General features: G+C 37.8%; 1 protein-coding gene across 1 annotated transcript; it reads left to right on the top strand.

The window, feature by feature from the left end:
• The first annotated feature begins 975 nt into the window (after window positions 1-975).
• Window positions 976-22,064, top strand: LOC140170025 (cell adhesion molecule-related/down-regulated by oncogenes-like). Its single transcript, XM_072193339.1, has 11 exons — window positions 976-1,102; window positions 3,718-3,861; window positions 5,026-5,178; window positions 7,044-7,316; window positions 7,798-8,358; window positions 13,901-14,020; window positions 15,459-15,844; window positions 16,827-17,055; window positions 17,520-17,998; window positions 19,055-19,430; window positions 20,184-22,064. The coding sequence occupies exons 2-11, from the start codon at window positions 3,822-3,824 to the stop codon at window positions 20,390-20,392; spliced, it is 2,826 nt and encodes a 941-aa protein (XP_072049440.1). The 5' UTR covers window positions 976-1,102; window positions 3,718-3,821; the 3' UTR covers window positions 20,393-22,064.
• Window positions 22,065-24,692: the final 2,628 nt, after the last annotated feature.

The following is a 24,692-nucleotide window of genomic DNA, read 5'->3' as shown; positions in this document are numbered from 1 at the left end:
AATTTCGAAATATTTTCATGACTTATATATAACCCGACATTATTAAAATGTTTTGACCAGGGGGCACACCACTAAATCAATGCGCCATTTGTATAACCCTAATGAGTTCCGGTAAAAAACAGAAACTTTTTGAGGTATTTTGGGCTGGTCTTTAGACTTATTAATCAGAAAGAGTGGCGAATTATAGCTTAAATAAAAGTGTAAAGCCTATACATAAATTTGAGTTGCCAAAAAAGTCGCATTTTTATAATTATTGAGAAAATAGGTCAGCGAATTAAAAAATGGCAGAATCAGGTTTGCAGTCTTGAGAGCATGTCAAAACAGTGAGGGCGCTGTTCAGCGGCCTCGTAGCAGGAAAACGAGGTGGGAGGACCCCCATACATTGAAACATATGTTAAACTTTCATCGATTTGCAATCGACTGGTCATCATAATTTGTTTTTAAACGAGCCCAAAAGGCCTCAAAATGAGCAAAGAAAACCTGTATTTTTACACATGTTTCAATGGGAAGGTTATTTAGTGGTGTGCGCCCACCATAATCAAAACGTGTTCATTAAGTTTTACATACATTTTTGTGTTTGGGTAAGCAAAGAATTGGAACAAAATTCAAAAGAAAATTTTCTTTGCATCTAGTTTTTTAAATCTGTCTCTAATTTGATACAGCCTCAGTGGAGATAGTATACATCATACTTAACACTGCATTGATGCTACATTGAATATTTACTGTGAAAAAGATTTTTTCAGTGTATTTTCAGATGATTGAATTTAGATCATTTCAGGTCGTAATTTTAACATAAAAATTCTAATCTTTTGCTGCCATTTCAGACTCGCCTCCGATATTCCGCAAGGAACCATCAACGGAGGCCGTCAAACGTAACAGCCGGGTAAAAATAAAGTGCAAAGCAGACCCCAAGGATGCCGACATTAGGTGGGTGTTCAACGGGCAAGAAATAGTGGAAAGTGAGGAGTTGGGCATGTCAGTGCGGAGAGGAACCTTGTTATTGATGGCTTTGAAGATGATCTGCATCAAGGAGATTACCAGTGTATAGCAAGCAATAGTGCAGGGGCTATTGTAAGCAGGGAAGCACATTTACAAGTAGCATGTGAGTATCACATATTGTGTAGGCTACTGGTCTCAACAGGGTAATTAGGCTAACAAACCTTAGAATTTACAATTAAACACAAGAAGCTGACTAGGCTGCCATTGAAGGTTAACACCAGATTTAGGCCTGCCAGTACTAGATGCCTGATTGGAGTTCAAATTATATAATGATGGCAAATGGTTTCAGGTGTGTCCGTAATCACTGATATTTTTGCGAAGCACAATGAATGTGATTGGGCAATATGAATGTTCTTCAACTCTTAACGCTTACCGCAAAAAGATGTGGCGAGTTTGATTCAAAGATGTGTTTGACACAGACTACATATAAAACAGCTGTAAATTTCAATTACCAATATTGTAAATAGTTAGCTGTCACTTTGAGTTCAAATGCATCTAATCCAGTAAGATGCCACTCGATATGGATATAAAGAGCACAGTCACAAATGTAGATGAAAAAGCAAACATGATTTGTATCAAAAGAAACGTGCTAAGTGGCCCCCTGACATGTTATCATATATGATAACCACAGGCGTGATGGTTAACTCATTAATGTTCCACGTTCCTTTCTGATCTCAGCTGTTGGCACATCAGTTTCGATGACATTAAAATACTAATAATATGATGTGCCAAATGTTAATAGGTGTACACACACACACAAGAAATGAAACCTGTGGAAAGTACACCACTAGGATCCACAACATGCTCATCTAGCAGGGCACAGTTATTTAACCCATGTACATTTGTACATTTATTGAATGACCTATGAAAATTTGGGTACAAAAACTCATAATCTGCAACTTGAGGTCAAATTTTGCACTATGATTGTTTGATTGAGGTTATTAAACTTTGCCATTGGGATGAGGCCATTGTGGTTCATAGCGACTGGGATATCACACAAACTCATCTATCAGGGCATGTGTCTATAACCCCTTGATACACTTGTCTAATCAAAGAATGACTTGTGAAAGTACTGGGTACAAAAACTCATACTCCACAACTTAGAGGTCAAATTTTTAGCAATGATTGTTGAATGTAGCATATGAACTATGCTATTGGGAATGAGATCAGGAACAATAACCAGACCAATGGGCAATATTGTGTATGGCAATATTAGATATCTTTTCTAATTGCAACATGTTTACATTGAATTTAGTTAATGTTTGGATGTGATAAATGAGACCATCCTCTTAATGTCTTATGTATTTAATCATTTTCCTACTTGCTGACGTTGCTCAAATTTGTGCAATACATAATCTTTGAAACCTGGACTTGAGATTTGGGGGATATAATCAAACCATCCTCCCAAATCTTACAGCCTCAACTACAAATTATTAGATCTGTAATAAGTAGAAAACATTCTGTAGTCAAATTGGAACTTCCACTTAGTAATCTGTGAAGCCTCTATGTTGAATAATGCATTACAAAAATGTTAAACTGAAACTGAAAGTTAAAAAAAAAGGCTGAATATGTTTAAAAGTAAGGCTGTTGAATTGGGAAAATTAAGATAAATTTGCCTAGATTTATGCAAATGAAAAACAATGGCATTGTGGAAAGTGACGTTTAAAAATGCAGAGTTATAAGTGTCACAATTGTGAACGATTGCCCGCGTTATCAATGAGTTGGAACTGTCTGTGAGAAGAATGTTTACTCCGTCCATCCTCTAAATGCACAAACACTTCCAACCCATAAGCTTTCCAAAACACTGAATATTATACAATATTTAATACTAAAGCGTTACCCATGCCCATATGTGTGCAACAAATCCTCTCATCTTTGTCACAAGTGATTTGAGTGTTTTTTGTGATTTGAAAGTGTGCATGGGAGTTGCAACAACTTGAAGACATCATTATTGTCCCCATTTAACTTGATCAGGTCACCATATAAACATGTTGATACTTTTAACAGTACAAATGAAATTTAGAAAGGGCATAACATTATCAAAGTGCAATATATAGATAAGATATTAACACCGTAAACCCGGGCTCAAGACTGGATCATGGTCGACCTCCTCGCAATCAAAACTATCTCCTTTGATGTGGTCCACAAAACGGCCGTTTGATACAGTCTTCAAAAAGTATCCAGTGGATGCCGACAGAATCCAGCCTGACATTTGGGTAGAGAAAGCAGTGTGATTCCCATCTCTGGTTCAACCCAGATAATTACCACCACCAAATTGAATTATCTCTATTTGTATAGGCCTGGGTATAGGCTGGAAAGTACACTGAACTAGCAGTGGCTAGCTAGCTAGTGATGAGGCTAAAATGATACTGTAATCTTTTGGTGTCTATAGTCTGTTGCACATCTTAAGGTAGGCAACAAAGCTGAATGATAGTCTGTTCAATATGTCAGTGTCGAGAACTCTAGATAGCGTTGGTACGTTTGGTGCATGACTTGGCAGTTGGGCAAAAAAGTACCAGGTTGGCCCATAATGCTTTACTGTCCAGGTTTGGTATTTGTTGTTGAGGAAACTTCAATCTCGGTTCTAGCAGAGTATGTGTACTCTCTCCATAAAAATGGAATCATTATGACATATATTAATTTGTGTGACATAACTCGTTTCCAAACTGTATTTTGTAGTTACTACTCTCTAATTTTATGTCTTTTGTTCTCCAACAGATATTAAACATTTTCCAAAAACATTGCCAGATAGGACCTATAGTATATCAGGAGAAATTACTGCCATAGATTGCCAAAGACCCCACAGTTTACCTCCAGCTCAGATGGAATATTATTTCAATGGAAATTTAATTGTAGAAAATGGTAAGTATTTGCAATGTAATGCATCACTTCTCAGTTTATGCCTTTTTGGTGACAGCCAAACTTAGTTTATTTCAAAGTTTATTTTACGCAACTTGTAAAAGTTGGAATAGTAACAGGCACAAATATCAACTCTTCCTATATACCTTTGTACAGGAGCACCTTTGTACCGTTGTTAATCGGTGATTAATTCACAGTCCAGTAGCGTATACTTGAACGCAAGGTTACGCATGAACGTGTAAAATTTGTCATGCCTGGGAAGTAAACACTCTCACTATTTTGATCTGGAAGCATAGCAACTAATCCAATATGGTGTAACCTTACTGATAGGTTATAATATTATGTCTTCAGTCACTCCTTGACATTGTCTTTAATATCTTGCTACATGTTATGATGAGCATTCTTTACTTTAAATTTGTCTCCCAAAATGTTACACTGTCCTCCAACTAAAGGAAGTTGACTTGACTTCGTCCTCCACAGAACTATTTATGAAGCAGTCGTCATAATACATGATTGTCTAGGTTCTACTTTAAACTGTAAAATAAACCTTGTCAATGCATTTTGAAAACCCCAGCAGCCTGTACTATTGAGGGGAAAAAACTTAGGATGACCTTTGATCTCCATAAGCAGCAAAATGATATTTTTTAGGTGATGACAAAATGACTAATGTTACCTTATAACACCTGGGTCACCATTGGAATGTATGCAATCATGCTGACAATAGCATCTCAAACAGCCTCAACTCCTAAGGCATAGTTCTTAAACCCTAAAATGTTTTACATTCTGAGTGTAACCTTTGACTATTTGGGTGTACAAACTTATATAATACTTTACAGAGATTGTTGAACCATTAGGCACATAATGATGATTCAGAACAGTGTAGCTTTCCACGCATTTTTCAACTGGAGAAGATTAAACTATAGAGAGACTGAAAACAGTTTAGACTAAATACAAACCATGCATCAGGACATGACACAAAATAAAAATTAAGACTATTTATATCATAATGTTAAGGCAAAGTTGTCTTGTTAACTTAAGTCAATCTTTTTGATACTGGAATATTAATTGTCAGCCTTTAGAAATGTGGTAATGATCTGAAAAACAAGACGGCAAGCAGTGTGAATGACATTAACGCAGTCAATGTATTATTTTATTTTCTTGTTACAGATCGTTACAGAATAATGCCATCTGGAAGCCTACATATCTTGGACACAAATGCTGCTGATATAGGAATCTATGGTTGTAAAGCAATAAATCCAGTCACATCAAGAAGTAGAGAACAGCTTAATGCAACAACTTTACAACTTTTAGAGGCAGATGGTAAGTGGGTTTGTTAGAATTGTCAAAAATGACATCAAAGTTCAGGATACAGACTCGCTTATGGTCGCGTGTCTTGAGCTCGCCACCAAAAAAAGGTGGCGACGTTACATTTCGCCAAAGTCGACTCAAAACAAATGATGATATCTCTGTCAAGCAAGAAATTATTGTCATGCTTGTGGTCTCATTTTATTGCTAAATAAAATGCACTTTCAACCCTGTAAAAAGAAATACTTGAACTTTTTTAATACTGCCACTGTGCTTCATAGAATTCAGAATGGGCAGGGTGGCGGTGGTGGGGGATGTGGTGGTGGGGATGTGGTACACACAAACTCTATGGGAATGGTATTTTTAGTGCGTAATCTGCTTCTGTAAAGGCTGTAAATTGGATTTGGACTCTATTTAGCATCTAAACGACTCACAGCCATACAGCTAAACAATTCTACTAATTGTTTTTAATCATTTATGATTGGTTTAGTGTAGAAAATACAAACTTTTCCATACAAAACTACCGGTTGTCATATTAAACACTGTAGTAAGTAATGCAGATGTCTTCAAAATCTGAAAGTTACTGTAAAATTTTAATTACTTATCCTATCATAGTCGAAGTATAGATTTTCTGAAGGGGAATTTGATGAGGAATCTAAATATGGACATATTTTTTCTGTATGTGTTAAGGGAAAATGTTTAGGTTCAAAAGATGTTGAATTGTAAAAAAATCTAACATACTTTGGGACACTCTATATTCCGAGATTATCAAACAGCTGTGATTTTGGTTTCTTCCGAAGTCAGTTGGCTCTCCATTTCCTCTAACCAAATGAATGTTGTTTACTTCAGTTTATTACTGTAAGTTGGTAATAAGCAATGCATTGAGTGGCCCATTTTTTATCAAAATCTTTTTTATTCCACCCTGTATAACTTGCAGGTCACCCTGTATAATGAGTTCAAATGTATATATTGGAATTGCTGATGCCTTCAGCTTTCCAAAAATTAATACTTTTGCTAGTTTAGGGTTGATGATTGTCGAGATAATCTAATTACAAACCCGGTTGGTGTAAAAATTCATAATATTTGTCATGTAACGCTAAGGGTGGCGAGTTCAGGACACACGGCCTTATACTTTGTGTCACCTACCACACCACACTTAAACTCTGATATATATTGATGTAGATGTATATATGTTGCTGGCTGAAGAAGAAACAATCGCACTTTCCTAGTAACAAAGTAGTTAACTATTAGGAGAGAGTCCAAAGAGATTAAGCAAAACTAACCAACAATGGTTCACAGGTCTTTATCTTGGGACTGAGGAAATTTCACATCAACTAGTGGCTTAAAAGGCAAAATTAAACACAATGTGTCTTAAGATCTGAAGTTGATTGCAATGGAGCAGTACCACAAGTTGCTCGTGAGCATGAAGTCTCCATGTGCAATGAACCAGGGGCATTCCCAGGTTTACCAAGGTTGCAGCCACAATGTTTGGTCATAGGATGAACAGTTGTTTCCTCTGAATAGAAAGCTTTTAAACTAATAATTGTGTGAAGTATAGGTCAACCAGAGGGACACAACCATGAATGGAGAGGAGGGGAAATACTACAACTTAAGTCATGTGCACTGTTTATCCTAATTGCAAATACGCTACAAGGGAAGGTTGCATGTTTACACCCTACTAAAAAACATTTTTTGGTTGTGCTTTCAACATTAAATAGGGAGGGACTGTTTATTTTTAGAGTGGTACTAATAAAATATTTACAGTATAACATCTTTATCAATAATTAATGAAGAAAAAAAGTTATCATTTTTATCTATCCAGCGTTAACTTGAACCTCAAAACCAAACCAAATGTGTTGTGTTTTCTATTTTCTAATCAGCTCAAGATGAAGCAGCAAGCATAGCCATTGCATCAGGGGCATCTGTGACAGCTGGCACTCAAGCAATATTAGAATGTGTCCCACATGGTATCCCATACCCAGGCGTCAGGTGGCAGAAGCAAGGCAGTGAGGAGCTCCCAGAGTCTGCAACACAACGCAGTGGTATGCTGAAGATACTGCGATGTTACATTACAAGATGCGGTGTGTATGAATGCATAGCTGAGAATGCAGTAGGCAGTCCTGTTGTTAAAGAAGTTACATTGCAAGTTATAGGTGAGTCAAGCAAGTAAACATTCTCTAAAGTTGAAAATACTCTGGATGAAGAGGGGTATTACCAACATGAGAAATGCTATTTGAAACTTTTATAATCAAGGAAAATGCGGTTAGTAAAGATGGATAAATATCGGAATCATATTGATTTTCATCATATTTACCACCAACTTTTACAGTATAACTTGTTGAAGGTCACATTTCGAAAAGTTAAGTGGATGTAATTTCTATACTCACAGTGTCAAGTTTGAAAAAAAAAAAAGCAGTGGAAATTTGTCTACTTTTACTGCATAATGAGAATGGGAGTATTTGTGACACCCCTGGATAAGTACAGGAAAAAGGCTGTGTCCCAGTAATATGTTGTGTGCCATGGAGCAAAGCTGTTCTGGTGGTATTTCAAAATTTGGCACATCAAGTTTTTTTTTTTTTACAAAGTTTAAAAAACTCTTACACAAAGTATACATCTATGTTTTTTTTTCTTCAGAAATACCACTAATCACTAAGCCTCCAAAGACAGTCTCTGTAGGAACTGGTGGTGCTGCAGAGTTTAAGTGTGGTGTGATAGGTGCCACTGAATCAGACATTACCTGGCTACATAATGCCCAACCCATACCTCAGGACAACCCCAATTACATGGTGCAAATCGAACGCGGTGGTGTCCAGCTTCTTGTAACTGATATTACCAGAACTGAATTGGGCGTGTATCAATGTATCGTGAGAACTAACCGCGTCATGGATCATGCCCCCGCCATTTTAAAATTCCGTGAAGGATTTCCAAAAATCATTAAAGCGCCTATTAACACTACAGCTGTAGAAGGTGAAAAGGTAGTAATGTCATGTGTTGGGAGTGGAGACCCCGCTCCTACAGTGAGATGGACCGACCCAGGGGGTGGTACTGTGGTGGGAGGTCCAAGGACAGATATATCTGTGGATACTTTCAGCTTGACAATATCTGATGTGGGTCCTACAGATCAAGGCTGGTATAAGTGTACTGTGAATAACAGACTAGGAAGTGTCACAGCGGATGTCTACCTTGCTGTTTTTGGTAAGTATTTATACTCGAAACTTTTTGTCATAAAAGTTTGTTCCATATTTAGTGATGTTTTTCTTACTAGGTGACACTCAGGACAGCCTCCAATTGGAGCTGGGGAGCTATTACTAAATTTAAGAAATAAAGGGTAGTGCAGTATCCTTTGCACCCAAATAATGTGTCCGAGGCAGTAAAAGTGTGCGGCTCACCCATTACTTAAGGTTAAACAAAGTGTTGAAGGGCTTTACCTCCAGAAAAAATATATTATTACCTTATACGTAAGAAAATATGTCTACTTATCATGTGAAATAAAAAATCCGGAAAAAATGTGTGAAAATGTGTTTTTAGCCTATTTTTTAGCTCTTGTCAAGCACTATTATTCGATTTGTTTACAAGCGCCAAGCAACTGTCGTCTAGGAGAGTGATTGACATCTTTATTATTAGAGAAGAATGGAATCTGTATAGTCATGAATATTCATGTAGTATTTATACAACCTGTATCCCAGCCATTTTGCTTAGCTATCATAATCGTTCATATAAGACGCCCATATGATCCATGGTGTTAAACTGATATTCAACAACTTTATATCTCTCGATCTTTGCGATCCGAAATATTGAATTTCAACTTTAGGCACATCTCTAGCAAGATAATTAAATACCTGTCACAAATATAGGTCTTGAAATGTTACTTGCAACGTTAAAAATGTGAATAGAGAACAAATCGGGTTCAAACATGCTTCAAAAATATGAAAGTAATTGTCAACGCCTACTACCAGAATAGCCGGAAGAGGGCAGACTTCATAAGGGAGTGTTCATAATATATTTTAGTGGGGGACAAAGAATTTGAAACTTATTTCGGAAATTTCCTGGGTTTTTGGTTTTGTTTTTTATTTTATCTTCCTGTTCGGGTGTTTCGGTTGGCACATTTTCGGGCATTTTCATGCACTTCACAGGAGTTTTTTCGTGGCTTCTCTGTAGCTGTCGTGTGTCTTTTTCCCCACGTACAGGGTATAAATAATAAATGAATAATAATATATGAAAAAAAGAATCTGGAACTTCAACGTCAAAAAACAAAACAAAAACAAGACAAACTGTACCCTGCTAAAAATATCAACCCCTATCCTCTCTGAGAATAAAAATAATAAGACTCCAACCTCACCTGCAAAAAATTTTTTTTCGGGGGATAATTTGGGATAAGTTCGGGCCTATTTTATTGCGACAATTTTCCAAATCTATAAGGTGAAATACGGTGTCGTGGGGATGTGCGGCAGATTTGGGGTGCATTTTCAGCCATTTAGTTTAGACTCTGTTGCATTTTTAGCCATGATTTTATTGACCCTCAGTGTCTTGAAAATTAGGTTTAAGAATGGTATTTTTCAATGATTTTCTCGAAAAAGTAAAAATTTGCGAAAACTTTCAGTCCAAAAGTTGATACAATTTTGGGTCTGTTTTATTCAAATTTGGTTTAAAATCGTACCGTAGTTTTTTCGGAGTCACAGCCTCACATCCTTACCCAAACCAACTTGAGAAGGTTCCCCGGGTGTGTGCAAATTTGCAATTTATAGGCCTACACTCATCATTTAAGCCTAAAATCAAAGTGTTAATACCATTAACACTACCATGGCCCGCTTTTGTCGTGATGACTGGCTTCCAAAATGTAGGCCTATTTTAAATTATAAATCTGGTCCCGCTTAGAGGTGTGTTTTTACCCATGGAGGTCTCTCCCTCGGGTTCGTGGATGTGCCACAGTTTTGGAGTAGGCCTACACTTTTCAACGACTATGATGGGTGGGTTTACAGCGAAGACCAACTTTTAGGCGCATTTTGGCAAAAGTGCCCTTAAAAAAGCGTCAAATTAGGCCAAATGTGGGTGACTGCAGTCCCCATGGTACAAATGTTTTGAAGAGACCCGCCCGAGGTGTTATAAAAAAAAATGGTCGGGCCTGCTAAAAACCTCCCGAATCAAGCATGGGTAGGCATACCAAAATGCCTTGAGACCCCCCCAACCCAGCGCGGGACCTCCATGACATGATATTCTCCATGAGTCCACCAGAAAATATAAAAATATAACATTTTGATAGGCCTACTAGACCTAGGCCTATATTTGTCTGTAAACCTTGCTTGTAGTTGTAGACTACCGCGTATGGCTACCGTGATGACAGTAGCGTAGCTGCTGGGGGGGGCAATTGCAAAATTGCCTATTTGGGCCCCGCCCCTAGTGCAAGGAAAAAAAGAGGGAAAGAGCGGGGGGGAAGAGGCAAAAGAGAGAGGGTGAGAGGAGGGGCAGAGAGATGGGGAATCCAAACGATATGCAATAGGCCTACAGCTCAATAGGCCTATCATATACGATTATTATCAACAAGCCTGGCAAAAATTGTCTATTTGGGCCCCCGCCCCAGTGGGAAATTTGGTGGATTTGGGCCCTCAAAAATCCCAGCTACGCCGCTGCGTGATGATGTTGCAAAGTTGCGGAAGTTCATTCATAAATTTCCCATTTCCACTCGACAACAACCCGGGACAACAACAGGCCAGCACGCAGCGCGCAGTAGCTAATCCCGAGCTAATCAGAGACATGTGCGTTTCTCTTTCAATGTACGCTTCAAATAATTATGCTCTCGGCGTCGAAAGTATGATAATGGAAAATATTTATAATGAACACTCCCTTATTTAGCCACACCTCAGTTCCTTTCTCGGGTTGCCTGGTATATCAGCAAAATCCTACACCTATCGCCTTCCCTTGGTAAAATCCCTGATAAAAAAGCTTAAAAACTCGTGATATTGAAATTGAATTTCCATAGCGCCAGAACTTCCGTCATTCTAGCATCATGGATGGATATGCAGTGGCGCCCGCTTAGGGGGGGCAGTATTTCCACCAATATTTTTTCTTTCCCACCCAGTTTTTAGGCAAAATCCCCACAATTATGTAATTTTCCACTTTTTATGGCAATTTAGTGCAAAATGATGATTTCAAGTGCCCGTCTCAAATTCACTTCCCCCCATGCCCCGCGAAAAAATTCTGGTTCCGCCACTCACGGGTATGGCCATAGCTAGGGGCTTTCCCACCCACCCCAGTTGCCCTTGGTTATGCTGGACGATGAGAAATTTAGAGCTTGTTCAATTCCACCAATTTTAGAAATTTTAAAGGTATATACAGTGTATATAGGATCACAGTCAAATAAAATATCGTAGGCCTAATAATTTTACCAATGGCATTTATTGAGCTGCTCCTATGGTTTAATATTGATATTATATAATTGAGCTCCTTGTCAAGCTCCTGAGTACAGTGACTAACTGAGCTCCCGCTATTTTCAGAAATGAAGGCCTGGCCTTAAATGAATAGGCCCTAATTAGGATTGAGGCAGCCGTTTGTTTCATTTTACAGAACTTTTTTTTAATCCCCCAAAATTAGTGGGTTTTTTTTAATGGGGAGTAGGCTTTTAAAACGAAATTCAAATTTGGCAATATTTTCCATTGCTTAACGAATTGATCTGCGTGAAAATGCCTAAACATGTGGCCAGAGCGGGATGAGTGGTATAAAAATCTTAACTTGTGAGAAAGGACGAGGCCTATGGGGTTGTATGAGGTTGTGGATCACGAAATGCCCCTTTAATGTGTGCTAGGTAAAGTCATTCTTCCTCCCTTTCGACATGCCAAAATTTATTCCCTCCCGGCCCCGGCTTGCCAAAAATTGCTTTCTCGAAGGCTGTGCAATCAGTAGGCCTACCGGTATTAGCCTACTAATTATAAGCCAAAATTTCCAAGCGACGCGCTAAAAATCGCTTGCCTCCCGTCAAGAAAAGAAAAAAATCGCTTGTCCGCACCCCCCTGGACTGCCAAATTTTTGTGGCCCCTCCCCCTTGGCCTGCCAAAACTGTGCCCCATCCCCTTTGCATAGGCCTAGGCCTATATGCCAATTTTTTGGATCCCCAATTTCCATACCCATACCTTAAACCTGTTGCAAGCGCAAAGCATGAAAATGTGCACATTTTTTTTCGCTACCTAACTACCCCCCCCACATTTTCCCTCCCATGCACCAGGTTCATTGGCGCTAGATTTTAAGCTAGAAAATACCTAAATATTTTAAAATCCAAACTCGCAACACCACTTTATCGGGCAAATAGAGCCCGTCGTATACGTAAACAGCGTGTTTAAAAAAAAATGAGAGTGTCACTTTTGTCCAAAAAATTTCGAATTTTGGCCTTGAGCAGCGACAATCAGAGGTAAGAAAAACACAGTATGACGCAGCTTGAAATATAGAATCACTATATCAATTTTGAAGTTTGTACTTCAAGCACGAGCAAACGAGGTGAAATGGTTCTAAAAAAAAATTGATTTCGCTGTATCTTATTATCGCGAAACTAGACAATTTGACAGCAGCGAGTCGGAAAAATAGCAAATATCTCAATTTTCTGCTATCGAAATAAAAATTTAAATAGCACCTGCATATAGAAGAGGGTTTATAGAAATAATGTAGGTCAGAATTTTGTCTATGAAATCGTACGGAATTGTTATTACTGGTTACAAAACGACATACAAGTGGAGGCCATTTTACTTCAAATTCGCAAACATGTAAGCTTACTAAAACAAATCGAGACAAGCAATATCAAGAATGAATATGCACATTCTTTTATTGACTTGTTTGTAATTTGCGTCGTAGTTCCCAACAAAATCGCCACTTCCACTGAGAAATTATGGCCGTGTTCCCAAAAATCTTGATGCTCGGATATTGAAAAAAAATTGAAATGTTTGAAAAGTACATTTCTTTTTGAGCCAAGTGGAAAATTCAAGCATAATAATAACCAGTACACTTTCAGCTTTTAGACGAGTTTATGCTTTCTCTCTACGATATTTATTTCCAGAAATAGATAATTTTAAAGGGGGCTACATGCAGTCTCATTCTGGATCGATCATTACAAAGTTTAGTATAACCTTAAATGTTTTTACAGCCGAGGACACATTATTTGGGTGTAAAAGATAATGCTGCACCCTTTATTTCTATTCTAGTACCACAAAATTGTGCAATTATACAGAGAAATATCACTTTTTTTCCCAAATATTTTGAGTTGTTCACTACAATGTGGAGTGTGTACGCATACATAACAGCGTGTATCATGGAAATATTGCATGCTTAACCAAGCATAATGCTGTGCAAAGAATGTGTTACAGCGCTTGACTCATTATTGCAGAATTAAGGGCTCTCATGTGATGTTTTTTAGCTAAAAACATTTAATAATGGGTCGTGAGGGTAATAGAATTCAAGATTATAGAAATGCAGAATGTTCTTGTTGTACAATAAACATGTGCTTGCATTTCAGGAGTGTATTTTCTGTGATCTTGTCATAGTGATAGTGATAACCCGTCATAATCACTGTATTTTTGGGGATATAGGTATTATAGTGGAGTGAAGTTTTGATTCAATTGTTTGGTCCAGCAATAATATTTTCCAATTAGAAGACTTGTTGGATTATTATCTGAGCAAGATTTATGCCAACTTGTATCAAAAATATTATGACTGATTGCTTATCCACATTGTTTCATTTTTCCTTAAATTTTTGTAGAGAAATTTACAGTGACGCCAACAGCTTTACCTCCTGCTCGTAAGACTATTGGTAAACCGCTGTCCAGTGATGATGGTAACATGACTGTGGAGAACACTGAAGAACCACAGAAACCAGCAGGTAAAATGAAGTTACCCCTTTGTGATCTTCCACATGTATGTAAATGGACAATATTGATTACTGTATTGTTTATAATAAATACCTCAGGGTGTTGCATTTTTCCAAAAGGGGGGCGTTTATTGGAAGTGAATTGTCAGTGAGAAAAACTTCAAAATCAGGTTTAAATTCCCAAAGGTGCTCCTGTAGAAAGGAGGAATTTACGCCTATACTAATACTTCCGTTCGTTTAATCCAAGATGGCGCCTTGTATCAAATACAATATTATCACGGTGAATGCTACGAAATTATATAGATCTGTAAACGTGCATATTAAGCAAGAATATGATTTACTTCTACCATAATTAGGCAATGAACTGGATGGAAGTTTGAATCATAATAGGTTTTGTCCATGTATGTAATTTAGCGATCGACACTGACATGACTGATGCCTGTTTTAAGCTTACTCACACGATATTGCATAGAAATTTTTGCATTTTTGTCAATTTTTCATTGAAAAAATGGGGAGGGGCATTCATTAGAGGGGGCGTTTAATACAAACAATACTGTATGTCAGAAAGAAATGAAAAAGAAACTGACAGGATACAAATGTCAGTCTAAAAAGTAATATCTTACTTTTGGTACTGAACAATATCATACTCTAACATTTTCAAAGAATTTGTTTCTAATTCGGGCACTTAAATTGTTCTATGTAGACTTGCCTACTAAATAATTCCCAAAGCTAAGTACTTTATCATCAATTAACAAAACTGTTGGGACAGTTGATGTTTTGAGGATCAATTAACTGTAAATTATAAATGAGGATGAAAATACATGCTATGTTTCATAACTCATGTTATGTACTTGCTTAGTCTCCCTCCCTCCCTCCTCCTGGATACAATGTTGGAGCAGACACGCTTTGTACCACTGAGGTCCCGGGTTCAAGCCCCGGCGCGGCCCAAGGACTCCTGTGCACTTGGTTTATCCCGATTCCATGCTCGCTCTCGCAGGTTTTCTCCGGGATCTCCGGTTTCCTCCTGTATCGCAAAAATCGGTGATTAGTTGTTTGGTTATCAAAAACTTCCTTCACCCACTGGAACTTGGGGAGCTGCACAGATAATTGGTGGGTGTTACAATCTAAATGCGGATAGGTGTGCGCCGCTCGGCAGCAACTGGCTAGTTGATGCGACCTGATTGTGATGATTCACCATTGCAGCGAAATTACAGCGCTTTGAGTCCTCTAAGATCTGGAGAAAGACGCTTTATAAATCCAAAATTTATTTATTTATTTATTATTTTTATTTTATAAGTGCAACCACCTTGATTAGGGGTAGCAAAGATGTACAAAATAAACAAAGTGTCCCAGCATTTTTGTGCATGATTATTGAAAGGAAACGTTTGAATTTATACACATGAAAATGTAAGAATGAATATCAATGTTTTTTGTTGGCTTTCATTTACAGTCCCTGATGCACCTGGCAAGCCGGAGATCTTCAAAACCTCAGAAACTTCAGTTGAAGTTCGCTGGGTGTACTCCGGATCAATACCTGTTACCAGATTTACTGTGGAGTATCTTAACATCCGCGCTGACCTGGAGTGGCTCGTAGCTTCAGGCTCGGTAGATCCATCAAACAGATCATACGAAGTGCGGAATCTTACACCACGTGGAACATACAGGTTTCGTGTGATAGCTGGCAATAGCTTTGGCAATAGTGAACCTAGCGTTTCACATCGTTTCTTCTTGCAAGCATCGACCCCAACTGTTAGACCAATCAGAGCACCGGAGGGCGTGGTTAGAATTATTAGCAGTAAGGCAATCAGCTCGTCTACTATTGAAGTAATTTGGGAGGTAAGGATGCATGGAGTATGTCGTAGACAGACAGGCATGAGCAAGTTTTAAACCTCAATTCAGAGGTTTTTGTTACCAAATTGTATGGGTTTTAAGTATATTCTCATACAACCCGAAATAAAGCCATCCAATATTATTATTATTATATAATATGAAGCTTTTTCTATGCGTTTTGAGTACCAAAGTATCAAACTAAACATGCTGGTGCCATTTGGAATCCAGTCGTTTAGTGTAATCATTTTCATCATGTTTGCCGGCGGTACAAAACAACAAACTTTGTGACTCAGTCAATTACACCTGCTTTGGTCTCTCCGCGCGCGAGGTATGCCGCATAATGCGCTAAGAGTTGCGAGCGACAACACAAAATGTGCGCGCCCGTTCAGTACCAAAATATCTTGCACGGTGTAACCGTGCAGTATTAAAAATTTGTGGTATAGCTAAAAGCTTTGTATTATATAATAATTCTCGTTCCTGGGTAGAAATGTATCATATTTGACTAAATGAATTGAAGTAAAATGTGGCCTAGAATAGCAAATGGTTAACTAACTAGTGCCAAAGGGTAATGGCATGTGGGTTTTGTTTTTTAATATTCATCACTCTAAGGCAGTAACACAAATTAAATCCAATGATTATGCTATATGCATCCTGATAACTATGAATCATTGTAAATGAACCAGTATCTGTACTTCAACATATGCAATTTGACAAGTCACTAGCATGTTACAGTTGAGAGGCTTTATTAAATGTATGCAAGTTTTCAAAATCAATTGAGAAAAATAATCCAAAGTTAAAACTGCAAAAAATGTAGTGCATTTATTAATAGCATGTTATCATTTAGTTATTGGTAGGCCTCTCAAATTATGTAATTATGAGGCCAATGCACATAAATCTTTTATTTTGAGTAAATCCTAATAGCCCTTTGGCACAGGTAAACCACATCAAACTCTAAGCTAGGTATTTTACAATCTATTTCATCTTGTAGTATACGCCAGACAGAATCAACACACCCATAGATGGCTATTACATCTATCACCGTGACACTGACAGTGACGATGACCGTGACTACATCCGTACCCCAGTTGTTGGTAAAGAAGAAACAAGATACAGGATTGAAAAGCTGGAAGAGGAGGTGTCTTATGACATAAAGATGCAAAGTTTTAATGAAGGTGGCACCAGTAGCTTTAGCAATGTTGTTATTGTGCCTACACCAGGTAAGTTGATTCAAAATAAATATAGGGATATATAATCCACAAGTAAGCTCTCGAAGCACTACCGTGAAATGACACAACAACGAGAACCAGATTAAAAGACACACAACCAAATTATGGTTCAGTTTATTAGACTATTATAAGTAGATAGGCTTTCTCAATGGGAATTCATAATAAGTTAGTCCTTCTCAGTCCTGACACATCTGACAAAAGCTTAACCACTCACAAAGGGATCGACTGCACTGGTACTGTGATAACCATTGGTGTACTCATTGAAACACTTATGAGACTATCATGTCAGAAATTTGGGTTTTGGTATCACAGTAATATCCAGAGGAAAATGACACCTCATTCACACAAGTTAGGGTTTACAGAACATGTTTTAACTCGGGTCATGGACACTTACGTCAATGACACGTACAGCTATCACTGACTTCTGATATGTTTTCTGCTGTTTCTTCCACCAGCGCAAGAGCAACCAATCACCATTTTCCCCAACCCAGTGATCCCATCTTCAGGCTCTGGACCAGGCAAGGACACCCATGGCATGCCCGAACTCCCAGACTCCCCAGATGATGCTGACAGCGCCCAGAATACCCAGGGTCAGGACATCTTGTACATCACCCTAGGTGTAGTTCTAGGTGCTATGATGCTGGTGCTGATCATGTTTGGTGTGATGTGCATCTGGAGAGCCAAACAGGTCAATAATGAGCGCATCACACGAATGGAATGTGACTGGCGTCATGCACCATACTATGATGGTTCCTATCGCTATGTGAACACAAATGGTTCAACGCCGCACTACAAGTATCAGCATGTCAATGGTAATATGAATGGAGGTCCACATCATGCACCTAGTCATGTATATACTCAGGGTATTGGTCATCTACCATTTGGTGAGACTGCTACAGTCATTGACCCCCAGCCAATGTATCCATTGTCTCAGGTAAGTGTCTTAGCACATGTATCAGAGTTGTTACTGCACAGTTTGTTGATGATGACATCCAAACTTGCCTCCCTTGGCCTGGTTAGATCAGATTGTGTCACATGTACACCTAATTATAGGTAAATTAGGTAATTCTTGGCTAAGCTCAAAAATAGCTGTTGCGTCCATGTAGCATACTAAACAAGTAGGCTATGCATTATAAGTTGTGTGTTTATCGCGGAGCTACAAACATGCTGAGTATTCCTTGTTAGCCAAGAATTGTCTAATTATTGCATCTGTGGACTCCTGAAGATGCACATAGCATGGAATGGGATCATCAGAAAGTCAAATGTCCTCACTGTCTAGACTTACATCCACTACAAGTTACATTTGTGACCATAGTGAAGCTTATTTGTGATGCGATCAAGCAAAATCAGTTGGAACTCAGAAATAATGATTTTGAGATATAACCAAACAAAGAAAATATTTTCTTTTGTTTCCTGTTGTTTTGGAAACTCTTTAATTGCTAATATCTTTGGAACTGGTTGTTCAATTTCAATGGAGTTTTCTGCAAAATCCAGCTTTGTAAATGCTTTTTACTATCCTAAAAGAAACTGAAAATCTAATATTTCCAAGTTCGGTCTGATTTTGCTTGATCGCATCACATTTGTTATTTCCATACAATTTTATCCTGTCACAAATTGTTGTGACATGAATAGCACCATCATTTTTGTGGCATGTCATTTTGCCCGCCTCATGTGCTGTATACTTTTGTGTCATGTTATTTGCATATTTATGAATATTAATGAGCTCATTTGCCTATTTCGCCTACATTGTCCTTAATCCACTCTGCAGCTTAAACACAATCACCGATCAGCATCAAACTTGGTAGGTGAAAGGATGTATGAAATTTTCTTGCACATTCATTTCATGCTTTACAGTAAAACCAAAGCTGCAACAAAGATGCTTAAATTTGTCATGCCCAGAGCACGCAGACACAATGATATTTTGAGGGCTTTTATTTCATTGAAGATTTTTCATTATAATTTGCCATTTCCACCATTATTTTCTTTTCAGAATGGAATTGATGAACGAACACTTATGTCCAATCAGTCAATAGTTTCAAATGGTCATGGACCGTACCCGGTCAGTGGAGAGGTAAAGACTGTACCCATGCTACCCAGAACCAGTTCAGAGACCACTCAAAGTGGTGTTGAACCTGCCCGAAGCAGAGAAGGGCCGCTCCACAGCGGCTCCTCCTCAGAACATTTACAGGGCACTGGGAGTATACGTAGTTATCATAGCAGCCACTCTGGACATGAGGGCGCTTTTTCAGGGAGTGAGTCGGGGAGAACAAGAAGTAAAAGGCCTAAGTGTCCACATAGGCATCATAAAGCAGATATAAATAAAGCCATGAGGAGGCATCCCAATGAGCACCCAACAAGTAGGGAAGGTAAGCTTGTATAGATTCTTCTGGATCATTTTGGTGTGGGGGAGATAGATATGTACTTGTGGTGCAGATTCAATCCTTAGCAGAATTTGCTGTATGTGATGTGTACATTTGTGTATCACGCTTAATTAGGTGCCTATGCCTAAATGAATGCTTTTATTGACACAACACTATCAAAAGGGATTGCAAACTATTTACTGCTTGTTTGTTTCCTGCACAAGTGGTAGGCACATCACTTGTGATTTTGTATACCTGTGTACTCTCTTAGTGCACAGGACAGGTTGCAACCCTGGTTGATGCAAAATGTCATCTTTTAGAGCAGGCATTGCCAACCAGTGGGTCACAAACCCAAATGGGGCTGTGATCTCCAAACCTGGTGATGCGCAGATGTGTAACACTTAATTAGATAAGACTTAGTGGCGTGTTGCTTATTGGACTTGGAATTATGTTTTAAAGAAAGTTTGGCAAAACTAAAAATTAACATTTGCTTTGATTGGAACATTATAGTCATAAATTGTGACTTAACTCTTCACAATTGAAACAACTCAACTTCAAATATTCCCCTATAGTTCATATAATACAGTAACTCGGTAATTCTTCCCTCAACTCTAAATATAGTGACTTGACCCAACCATGAAATGACTTTATGAAATCTTATTTCTTATGAAATCTTATATTGGAGCACTTAATGCCTTCAGAGGAACTGACAATTTATAAGGTTTTGTTTTAATATTTAATCATTTTAATTTTAAACAGGAAGCATGGCCAGTTCCCTAGACTGCAATTCAGTGGAGGTTTCATCATCGCCACCACCAACACCCACCTCAGTGACACAGCTACCACTGACTACACTACCCCCACCTAGATCAGATGGCACAGAGTCACCCCATTCGAGATCTCGCTCATCCTCCAGCTTATCAAATGCATCGTCTTGTCGGAATGTGAAACACTCTGACATATTTTAATTTAAGAAATGACAAAACAAAAATGAACATCAATACATTTTGAAAAGAGGTTGATATTGAAGAAACAAACTTGTATTGGGTCAATCAATTATTTCTCTGAAATTAATGTGTTTTTTCTATAACTTGTTAAGTTCCGTCAAGTCAACAGGTACATTCAAAATGTGATGATGTTCTTTTTTTCATGTGTAAAATAAATAACACAGGGTTGATATTTTGTGTTTTCATCAAGGATATAATGTATTTTTGAGTTTATATGAACACGGCTATGCCGATTGGGTGCACTGCCACCTTGTGTATATAAAAGACATGTACAGTTAAAGATATTAAGAAACAGAATTTTATCGGGTATAATTATTAATATTATTATTGTTTTGTGTATTTGCTTTTTTTTTTTTGCTAATTGCTGTTCAGATTTTTATTTGAGTATAATTGATATTATGATATTATATAAGAATCATGACAATGTTTTTATAGAATTTAAGATAAGATGTATCTTTTGGGCTATTCCAGTTGAAATCCATACACCCTAACCTTATGGAAGACATGACCTTAATCTTCCACACAGGTGGTGTAGATTTTCAAATAGAGTCACACATTCAGGTAACCCCATTTGAATTCACAATGCCAGTGTGGGAGATGAAGGTCATATCTTCATAGGGGTTTATGGATTTCAACTGGAATATCCCATCATTGTGGTTTAGTACAAAGTGAAAGGAAATTATCCCCATGCAGCATGCAATGCCCATTGACAGGAATGGATGCTGTCATTTCTCTGAATACAGAAGCTAACTCTGAATTGCACTGAAGGTTTGTTCTTGACACAGGTTTGATTACTGTTGAAATCAAATTGATGTTTCTGCTTCTTATATGCTGCCAGGGTAGGGTGAACAGATAGCCAGGCATTACCCAGATCAGAACTGGCTTTGAGGTATTTGTCTTTTACTCTATATGCCCTACAATTCAAAGGCAGTAATGGAGAGAGTGGATATTTAATTTTTATACCTTTTTGTCTCCACCTGGAATTGAACTGCAGACCTCTTGCACTAGAGTCAAAGACCTTAAAACACTCGGCCATGCTGCTCTCTTTATAAGTAGCAACTTCAGACAAGGCATTGCACATTTGTGAAGGGGTTTGTTTTACAAGGTTACTTTGTACTTCAAATCAAAAACCAATTATTCTTTTTAGTGACAAAAATTATATAGTTTGTATTTATAATGTTGTGTTTTCTCAAACATTCACATCAGTTGACAAAGTGTTTGCAGGAATTTAGATACCATTATTTGTTGTTGTTCCCATTTTAATAATGTTACAGAATTATTGTGTGAAACAATGCAAACATGGTTTGTTTTTACCTGATTAAAGCATTGTTTTTGCCTGAAGTGCTTTGAAGCATTATTGAAATCTGTGACAAATTGTGAAAAAAATGCCGATTTCTGAGGCAGATAGGCAACTTGTCCCTCACAAAGATAGCAATATTTTCCATCATTTCTATCATTGTGTGGGAAATCAAAGTTTCCAGGATTCACCATCTTTTCCATGCACTGTGAAGTTATGTAATAATTGCATTAACTACCATAGCAATATGTGAAAACAATTTTTGAATATACTGCTCTGCACTGGTACGTTCACGCAATACCTCTACATTGAACCATATCATGCTGATCACTTGCACCTGTACACACTTAAAACTACGGGGTCAAAAAATGACCCAAACGGGGTTATTTTTGACCCCAGCATAGTTATCAACTAAACACCATACCACTAACGGGTCATTTTGACCCCATTGGTCGGGTCATTGCAATGACTACGTATTTGGGTCAAATAGTAACCCCATTGGGGTCAAAATATTACCACATTTCGGGGTCAAATGAAATGACCCTTCAAAAGGGTTGCCTTATTGGGTTACTTAATGACCTCATTTCGGGGTCAAATGAAATGACCCATTTGAAAGGGTTGTTTTATAGGGTTACTCAATAACCACATTTAGGGGTTGTTTGGATTTTTTAGTAGGCCTATGGTCATGCTGGTCCCACCAGGACATAAGTGTGTTTCTGCACAGAGAAAGCATTACATAAACAGCAAACTGCAAAATGCATCTGTGTATCACACTCACACACAGTCAGTCATCGCCTATGACAGTTCACGTATTATAAGCTTACATGATATAAGCTTATAACAACTGCAGCCAAGACACCAGCCACGACAGCATGAAATTGGAATGAATTTGCGTGCATCATGGACAAGGGTCTATATCCATCCTTGCAGTCTCACTTTTCAACTAACTTTTCATATTCCATCATGCAGACAAGCACACACGACAATCCGCTGAGCTGCACAATCAGAACAAATATGGCGCTGATGTGACCACGTGAGCCGACAAATAGTTCCGAAATGCAAGTCATTATAAAGTTGACAAATTGGGTAACTTCGGTCAAAAAAATTAGTTTTATTTATTAATCAACAAACATTAATTGCAGCTCATGTTTAAACTCATTTATGAATTGAGATTTTCAAAGCGGAAGATTGAAACTGATATCAATGCGCCGACGGTATCGGCAAAATGACCACTAAGTTTTTGACCACGTTAGTCATGGCTAAAATGACCTCGTGAAAGTGGTCAAATTAAAACAGTACAACCCCCTTGAAGGGTCAAAACAACCCCAAACGTGGTCAATTCAAAATGACCACGGAAAATATAACCCGTTGTTTTTAGTGTGTAAGAGTAGTATCTTTGAGAAGACCAGTATTGTATTCAATCTATGATTGCAGACATACACAGGTGATGAGTTCAACCTGCTTATAGTGCAGCGCAGTATATTCAAAATTGTTTTCACCTATTTCTATGGTAGTTAATCCGATTTATTACGTAATTTTGCCAGTGTATCCCTGTCTGGTGTCAAATTATATTTAGTAAAGGTTGTTGATCCGATTGTAACGTCTGGTGTTTGTCAGATTGAGGCCCATCACCCAGACATTCTTATTGCAAGTTTTCAATGACATTGTACCAGCAGTTTGGATTTTAGAAACAAAAATTGATATCACAGTGGCCCATAGAACAGTACACGACTTCCAGTGTGGTAATCACCATGTTTGTGTTCATACTACTAAATATATCAGGCCTATAATGTTATTGGGGTTTTGAGAATATCTTTCACCTGATGCCATAATCTGCATTTTGGTGAGGGATGAGGATGTCAATCGGGTCACACACCTTGAATGTTTGAGACAAAAATTAAACAATTTTGAAATCATTTGTTATTGAAAACAAAACATAAAACACTTCATTGTGCACTGCCAATATATATGTCGATTTATCCTGTTACATACAGAGATGAATGTTTGACATTCATGTGAAGTCTTTAGAAATTCTATTTTCAGGTCAATACAAATTTTAACATTATGTTGCTTAAGTATTGAGTTATAAAGTATGTACCATACACATTTTATTATTGTTTTAGTCTTACAAATAATTAAGAAAAAGATTGTTGCAAACAGTATAACTATTTAGTATTTGCCTGATGACATTTCTCTGATGAGGCTCATTATGTATGTTGAAGCCTTATTGGAACATCTAAGTTCTTTAGTTCTTCAGGTAAGTTTGCCTCAAGATATACCTTAACAGAACTATTATCATATAAACTAAATCTTCCACCCTAGGCAGGACTTCATTAGTTGTGTACTTCAACTAAAAGAGAGGCTGGTTGCATCAGAGACCTGTTTGGTTTTGGGTGTTTAAGAAAAATGCAGTTATATGAGTTTAGGTGCTAGGACCAGGTTGTATTGACATTGTGAGTACCCAGGTCTTATTCCATCTTATACTGCAAAAGCAATAGCAAATTATCATAGACTTTTGGAAGCTATGAGTTTGGGTTTTATCAATATGAAGTTTGGGATAGAAGAAAGATAATAATTACGATTAAGTAGCCTGCCAGGAGAACAAAGGACTTAGAATTTCTTTCTTAGGCTCTTTTATATACATTTTTGTATCCTAGCCAATGCACTGCCACTTGTAAAATGTAGACTAGACTATGCCAATTTAGCAATAACTTGTTTTTTCTCTCAAATACATTGTAATGTAGAATGATATCTGCAACATCATGTAAGTATGTAACACATTCAAATCTAGATCAATCTGCTTCCAGATCACACTACAGATTTATCTAGATTTATTTGAAAAGCCTTCCTTATAATATTCCTAACCAAACTGGTATCACATGTCCGATAAAATGGTTCTCTTCTTCAGTAGTGTGGCCACATCTATTTGACCCCTCAAGAAAACCTCATTTGAACCCATCTCGC

This window comes from Amphiura filiformis, chromosome 14 (genome assembly GCF_039555335.1).
Source record: "Amphiura filiformis chromosome 14, Afil_fr2py, whole genome shotgun sequence".
Classification (NCBI taxonomy): Eukaryota; Metazoa; Echinodermata; class Ophiuroidea; order Amphilepidida; family Amphiuridae; genus Amphiura; species Amphiura filiformis.
Note: the sequence above shows the minus strand (reverse complement) of the source record. Positions and strands in the feature narration are given on the sequence as shown.

Coding starts and splice junctions, on each gene's coding strand:
- LOC140170025 (XM_072193339.1), top strand. CDS start 3,822: ATGGAATATTATTTCAATGGAAATTTAATTGTAGAAAATG. Junction 3,862..5,025: donor AAATTTAATTGTAGAAAATG/GTAAGTATTTGC, acceptor TTCTTGTTACAG/ATCGTTACAGAATAATGCCA. Junction 5,179..7,043: donor ACAACTTTTAGAGGCAGATG/GTAAGTGGGTTT, acceptor TTTTCTAATCAG/CTCAAGATGAAGCAGCAAGC.